An 8107-nucleotide genomic window follows, 5' to 3' on the forward strand; every position below is an offset into this window, starting at 1 on the left:
ATTAGAAAACCACAAATGGGAAAAAGTACCATGGACAGACCACAGCAAGCTCACTTTCACACTACTATGGAAAGAAAATGGAAAGAACAGAAAAAAACTGAACATCTCTTTCCAAAAATACTAGGACTGGGGGCACGCAATGAAGCTACAAAGTAGTAAATTTAAAACGAATTGGAGAAAATATTTCTTCACTCAACGTGTAAAGAAACTCTGGAATTTGTTGCCAGAAAATGTAAAAGTGGTTAGCTTAGCGGGGTTTAAAAAAGGTTTGGATGGCTTTCTAAAGAAAAAGTCCCTAGACCATTATTAAACTGGACGTGGGGAAAATCCACAGCTTATATTTCTATAATAAGCAGCATAAAATGTATTGTACTGTTTTGGGATCTTGCCAGGTACTTGTGACCTGGATTGGCCACTGTTGGAAACAGGATGCTGGGCTTAATGGACCTTTGGTCTATCCCAGTATGGCAATACTTACGTATATACACAGAGGGAAGGTGGCCAATCAAACCTTCTGGACAACAGTGATGAAGGAACACAGCAATATACCACCCAAGAACATCCACTTCATGAGAAAATGGGATGAAACAAGCGAAAATATACTAAACGAGATAGCACCACTTAAAACGAAAACAAGAAATAAAAAAAACAACCACGACCCTGGCTCAATGATGACTTATTACAAATGAAAAAACTATGTAGGAAACGCGAAAAAAAACATGGGCCAAAAACAAAACCACATGGAGAAAAGCTATAAGAACATACACACACAAGAAAGCGAAAGTAAACTATTACAGCACATATGTCAACCCAGAACACGAAAAAAATATTTGAACTGATGAACAACCTAATAAAAACCCAAGATGTACTAGCAACAACAGAAAGCCACCTACAGCAGATGAGCTCACACAATATTTTGAACATAAAGACAATAACAGACCTAAAAACAAACATCCACTAGACTTTTTACAAGACTGCGTAAGAAATGACACCAACACCACGGTAGACAGAATACGGTCTTCCTTCTAATGACCAGCTTAAAAACAGTAAAGACACTGCTGACAAAATGCGAACAAGCACACTGCATGCTGGACAATTGCCCAAACTAAATGATAAAAGACCCAGCAGAATAGTTCAGCGAGTGCCTCACCAATCACATTGCAAATATGCTTACAAAAGGTCAATTCCCAACAGATAAAGGTACACCAACCCCCAAAAACCCAACCAACATGATCAACAATATCACAAATTATAGACCAGTGGCCTCAATACCATTACTGACCGAAACAATGGAGGGCCTAGCAGTACAGCATCTAATGAACACCTGACAATTCTCAATACTTCACAACTCCCAATCAGGTTGCAGACCACACAACACAGCGCCAAGATGGTCCTAACCACCCTGATAACTAAGTTCAGAAGTCTAATATGCCAATGCACATTCAAATTAGTAGAACACACAGCAGTAATAACTCTACTTGACAACATGGGAATTTGTGGTGCAGTGGCAAAATGGTTCAACGGATTCCTATGATCCAGATCCAACGTTGTAAAGATGTCAAATCAGATATCAGCTTCATGGAACCCAGGATGTGGGGTACCACAGGGATCTCCAATATCACCAATATTGTTCAAAGTAACGATGGCACCGCTCAACAAAAACCTTGAGATAATGGGCCTCAATCCTTTCATATATGCAAACGATGTAACCATCTACATACCATTCAACAGCATCACCGAAATACTGGACAAAGTCAAAACTGACCTGGACCTTATGGAAAACTGGGCAACAACCTTTAAACTCAAACCAAACAGAGAGAAAAAAAAAAAACAAAATTCCTAGTTCTATCCAGCCCCCAGAATGCAACAGCTCAGCAAACCTTTTATAATCAACACACCAAATTGAAATAACTGAAAATACTGAGAATCATACTAAACAAACATCTATCAATGGACAACCAAATATCAGCAAGTAACATCAAAATGCTTCAAAATTCTTTGGAAACAAAGAAGGATAAGAGACTATTTTCCAAAACAATCATTCCGGATAATGGTACAATCAACAATACTATCACAATTAGACTACTGCAACGCGGCGTACATAGGGTGTAAGGAAAGCGCTTCACAATTGAACATGAAAAGACAGTCCCTGCTCAAAAGAGCTTACATCTAAATCAGGGCAGACAGACAGTACAAATAAGGGATAAGGGTAGGACAGACAGATAGGACACATAGGGAAAGGGACTACTGAAGAGAGGAAGACAAGATAAAGGTTACGAGAAAGTGACAAGTTAGGAGTCAAAAGCAGCATCAAACAGGTAGGCCTTTAGCCCGGATTTGAAGGCGGCCAGGGTTGGAGCTTGACGTAACAGTTCAGAAGTCTATTCCAAACATAAGGTGCAGCGAGATAAAAGGAACGGAGTCTGGAGTTAGCGATGGAGAAGGGTGCAATTAGGAGAGATTTGCCTAGTGAACGGAGTTCCTGGGAGGAAGTGTAGGGAGAGATGAGGGTGGAGATAGTGAGGGGCTGCAGAGTGAATGCACTTATAGGTCAATAAAAGGAGCTTGAATTTTATACGGAAACGGATAGGGAGCCAGTGAAGTGACTTCAGGAGAGGGCTGATATGGGCATAATGACTTTGGCGAAATATTAGTCGTGCAGCAGAATTTTGTTTTAACCACTACAATCAATCCAAAACACAGCAGCAAGGCTGATTTTCAAAAAGTCAAAATATGAAAAACCTACCCCACTACACTGGCTGCCAATCAAAGCAAGACTAATCTTCAAAGCCAGCACCCTCATTTTCACAATACTATTTGGCATGGCACCTGGATACATGCAAAGCCAGAAGGCGTTTGACAAAGTGCCGCACGAAAGACTCCTGAAGAAATTGCAGAGTCATGGAATCGGAGGTAGGGTATTATTATGGATTAAGAACTGGTTGAAAGATAGGAAGCAGAGAGTAGGATTGCGTGGCCAGTATTCTCAGTGGAGGAGGGTAGTTAGTGGGGTCCCGCAGGGGTCTGTGCTGGGTCCGTTGCTTTTTAATGTATTTATAAATGACCTAGAGATGGGAATAACTAGTGAGGTAATTAAATTCGCCGATGACACAAAATTATTCAGGGTCGTCAAGTCGCAGGAGGAATGTGAACGATTACAGGAGGACCTTGCGAGACTGGGAGAATGGGCGTGCAAGTGGCAGATGAAGTTCAATGTTGACAAGTGCAAAGTGATGCATGTGGGTAAGAGGAACCCGAATTATAGCTACGTCTTGCAAGGTTCCGCGTTAGGAGTTACGGATCAAGAAAGGGATCTGGGTGTCGTCGTCGATGATACGCTGAAACCTTCTGCTCAGTGTGCTGCTGCGGCTAGGAAAGCGAATAGAATGTTGGGTGTTATTAGGAAGGGTATGGAGTCCAGGTGTGCGGATGTTATAATGCCGTTGTATCGCTCCATGGTGCGACTGCACCTGGAGTATTGTGTTCAGTACTGGTCTCCGTATCTCAAAAAAGATATAGTAGAATTGGAAAAGGTACAGCGAAGGGTGACGAAAATGATAGTGGGGATGGGATGACTTTCCTATGAAGAGAGGCTGAGAAGGCTAGGGCTTTTCAGCTTGGAGAAGAGACGGCTGAGGGGAGATATGATAGAAGTGTATAAAATAATGAGTGGAATGGATCGGGTGGATGTGAAGCGACTGTTCACGCTATCCAAAAATACTAGGACTAGAGGGCATGAGTTGAAGCTACAGTGTGGTAAATTTAAAACGAATCGGAGAAAATTTTTCTTCACCCAACGTGTAATTAGACTCTGGAATTCGTTGCCGGAGAACGTGGTACGGGCGGTTAGCTTGACGGAGTTTAAAAAGGGGTTAGATAGATTCCTAAAGGACAAGTCCATAGACCGCTATTAAATGGACTTGGAAAAATTCCGCATTTTTAGGTATAACTTGTCTGGAATGTTTTTACGTTTGGGGAGCGTGCCAGGTGCCCTTGACCTGGATTGGCCACTGTCGGTGACAGGATGCTGGGCTAGATGGACCTTTGGTCTTTCCCAGTATGGCACTACTTATGTACTTATGTACTTATGTATCACCTAGGAGCGCAAGCCAAGAAACCAGAAGTTACCTACTTCTTCACTTACCCAACTGCAGAAACATAATATACAGAACCACAGACACTGCCGGATTCAGCTACCTTGGATCAAAATGGTAGAACTGGATACCAAATGCCACAAGCAGCATCTATAACTCTCTCAAATTCAGAAAAGAACTCAACAAACACACCTTTTCAAAAAATTCCACAGCTAACTACACAAGCCATACACGTCCTCTTAAGTTACAACCACAAAACATTAATGCAATTTTACTGTAAATGTTAAGCCATTTTGAACCAAAACTTGCTTTTGAATAATAGTGGTATACAAGAATGCATAAATATATGTCTTCCACCAGGACAGAATGGGACAAGTCCTTTTTGCAGATGGTTGGATTCGTTTTTTTGTTGTTGTTGTTTCACATTTTTATTAAGCTTTTTCAAGCACAAAACAGAAAGGAAAAATCAAACAATAACAATCCATGGCAAATAAAGAAACAAAAATGAAAAGACAGAACATCATCAGCATTCCATGACAATACCCGTAGAAAATCAGCAATTAGACAGTGGTCAGTTAGTGTGCTATGAGGAGCCTGACAAAATGAATCTAAACGAGCCCAAGTCTTCAAGACAGATTAAACTCTCCGGTGTTTATGGGCTAGAATAGTTTCATATTTTCTAATCACACACACGTAACTCCACCATTCATTATAATTTAGATGTACATTATTTTTCCAGTTTGAAACAATTAAGTGTAAAGCAATATTAAACAATTTCTTATCAGTTTCTAGGATAGTGAGGTTAGGAGAAGAGGAAACGTGGAAAAATGGAGAAATCTTCCAGCAAGGATTACATGGGAACTGTTACCACCCCCAACCCCTACAATTTCATAACAAAACTGGCACGTGGAAGAAGTGAGACACCCTTCATCTGGGGCACAGCGATCATTACTCTTCCAGCAATAAGCCATTTTCTGTTTCGAATGCTTCTAGTGGAAAACTCCTGCCCACTGAAAGTCAACGTGCTTATGGGACGGTGGTTATTATACACATGCACACAGATAACGCTCTTTTAGTCTAAAAAAAAAAAATGTAAAGTACCCTTTGTTGTTTGTTCCTTTTTCTTCCTAATATATAATGGCTTTTGTGCTCTAACAGATGTATTAAAGATTACAACAAATAAACGAGTCTGCAAAACCGGCATGAAAGCAGCGAGTTGACTTATTGCAATAGCCACCTAGATCACCTGGTTTACTGTTTTTTGTTGACAGCGCTGACTGAGTAGTTATTTGACGCTACAGCACATTGGCTAATTATTCCCTGGGGTCGAGGTGGCTGCAAGCTCTCTCTCTCACTCCCTGGCTCTGGGCTCAGCTGTAGGCTGTGCAGCGCCCGAGCAGGAACGGCATAACCAGCCTCCTTCCCCCGATCTGAGCCCACAGGCCACTGACCTAGCCGGGCCCGCGGGAGCCTGCTGGGAAGCCCCCGGCCACAGTCCCAGCAAAGCGAGAGAGAGGGGGGGGGAGGGGAGCGCTCACCCGGGACACGGTCAAATCTGTCATCAGCTCATCGAAGGCCCGCGTCTCCTCGGCTTGCTTCTGGTTGTGCAGAGCAATCTTCTCACTGAACTTGCGGGGGTTCGAGCTACTTGAGCCCGGGGCTGTGGCCATGGCGCAGGCCGCGAACGATGGGCACCGCTCGGTACACAAAGTCAGGGCCGTCCCGGCGAGCCAGGCCCGGTTACGCCGTCATGGTGAGGCCAGGCCGGTGGAGCTGCTGCTGCTGCCCCCCTCCGGCGCCAGAGGTTCAGGCTAGCGGCTAGAGACCGGGACACACAGCGCCGCCTCCTGACAGCGCGAACGCAGCCATCCGGCACGGAGCGCGAGTCTCCTCCTTCCTCCTGCGGTCACAATATCCGCGTAAAGCGGAAAAAGAGGCAAAGGAAAGCGCGGATAGGAGCGGAAAAAACAGCCAACGCCACCGCTCACTCCCTCCTCCTTCCCGTCACCCACGCAGCCCGCCCCGGCCCCGCCCTCGCACTCCACCACACCCCCCCTGCTCCACCCCTCGGAAACTGTTCCGTTCCATGCACCGCCCTCACAGAGGACCACGCCCCTTACCCCTCCCCTCAGATTGTCATCCGCTGCGCCTCGGGACACGGCTCCGCCCCCTAACTTTCCCAAATAGGAACCTCCTCCTCCTTACTTTACGCTTGATTTTCTCGACTGCCCTCAGCTCTCCTTAATTCACCTTCTCCTCTCACTGCCATAGCTCTCCCCCTCCCTTACTGTTTGAAGAACTCTCCTTTCCTGCCTACCACCCCCTTCTGCGTTTCTGTACAGTGTCACTGCTCCTTGGCCCCGCCCCTGCTCTGGCCTCTCCTCACTCGCTCTAGATTTGCCTTGCCCAGTTTCTGCCCCGGCCCGATCTTTCTTCCCATGTTTTCCCTTTCTTCGTTATCACTGCCCGACCTTTAGCCTTTGCTCTCCGAGCTCGACGTCGCTTTCTCACGCTGCTCTGCCCAGGTTTGATAGCTGTCATTCTTTATCTCCCCCCTATAGTACGATCCTATTACCCGGCATCCGAAACACCGCTCTGCAAGGCACCTGTTATACCTTGCAAAGAGCCTAGTTTGGGTTTTTAAATACCCACGCGGTTTAATTAGTACACTACTACTACTATTTAATATTTCTATAGCGCTACAAGGCATACGCAGCGCTGTACACCATACACAGAAAAAGACAGCCACAGCTCAAAGAGCTTAAAATACATTCAGAACTGCCTTTTTGCCTATTAATCTACTATTGTTTTATTATCATGATACCCAAGACCCTCTATTATACTAAATGTATACTTTATTATATGTTTCCACTATTCACGATATATTGTAAGCCACATTGCGCCTGCAAAGAGGTGGGATACAAATGCAATAAATAAATAAACAGACAGAACAATTAAGGGTAAGGGAATAAATAGGTGAGGATAAAGGACAAGGCAAGTGAGTAGAGGTTAGGAGTCAAAACGTTGGGAAACTTGGGAATTGCTCCCCTCGCATCCTCTCCGATCTGAATGTTAGCTAAGGTTAACACCTGGTGCTGAGGCCAGTAGGAACAAACTTCAAAATAATGGGGGGGGGGAGTCTTAGGGGTGCTAAATGCAATAACTATTATCCTTATGAAGAAATTAAACAATTTGCTCATTATTGGGGTTGCCAGGGCCGTGCCAATGCGGTAAGCGGGGTAAGCACCGCAGGAGGGCGCCCACCTCTGGAGGGCGCCGCCGCAGTGCTTACCCTCGCCCCGCGCCGCCGAGGCCTTTAAATCTTTTACTTGCAGTCGCAGCAGCGTCTGTGAAAACGGAGCGCTGCCGACGTCTCCCTTGCACTCGTTGGTTCCCTCAGTGTCCTGCCTTCTTCTGACGTCAGAAGAAGGCGGACACTGAGGGAACCAAGAACGCGAAGGGAAGGGAGACGTCGGCAGCGCTCCGCTTTCACAGACGCTGCTGCGACTGCAAGTAAAAGATTTAAAGGCCACCAGTGCGTGCAGCGATCATCTTCACGGGGGGGAGAGGGGCGCGCGCGCGCCAACTGTTCTGCGGGGGGGGCGCCAACAGTTCGTCTGCGGGGGGGCGGCAAAGACCCTTGGCACGGGCCTGGGGGTTGCGCTAACACCCACAGAGCTGCCTAGAGGCAGTGTATGTATATTAGACGCCCCGGGCAAACCTTTAGCCTTGCAGCCTCTTTGAGATTTTGATAATTAAACGCAACAGTTATAGAGCGATCATTTTGCTTTCACTGGAGCAGCTGTATGCTGCTCCCCAGAAGTTGCCTGCCTATTCTGCCTAAAGGTTAAGCCGTCCTTGTAGGAGCCAGCTTTGAAATTAGACACATAACTACTCATGTATCTTTATAAAACATCAGCACAAAACCTGACAAAATTGCAACTATAGTTTGTAATATAAACGTACCTGTCTGAAGTACATGCATCAGTCCACACAAGCTCCTCCCCCAAGCA

At 45.4% G+C, this 8107-nt stretch overlaps 1 protein-coding gene across 1 annotated transcript in view; it reads right to left on the bottom strand.

Moving 5' to 3' along the window:
* The window catches only part of CRTC3 (CREB regulated transcription coactivator 3), a 193526-nt gene extending 187461 nt beyond the window's left edge, over positions 1 to 6065 (bottom strand). The window contains exon 1 of the mRNA XM_030189632.1: positions 5633 to 6065. Within this exon, the coding sequence (XP_030045492.1) occupies positions 5633 to 5764 (132 nt within the window). The 5' untranslated portion in view covers positions 5765 to 6065. The remainder of the gene's footprint in view (positions 1 to 5632) is intronic.
* Positions 6066 to 8107: the final 2042 nt, after the last annotated feature.

This window comes from Microcaecilia unicolor, chromosome 1 (assembly GCF_901765095.1).
Source record: "Microcaecilia unicolor chromosome 1, aMicUni1.1, whole genome shotgun sequence".
Taxonomy (NCBI): domain Eukaryota; kingdom Metazoa; phylum Chordata; class Amphibia; order Gymnophiona; family Siphonopidae; genus Microcaecilia; species Microcaecilia unicolor.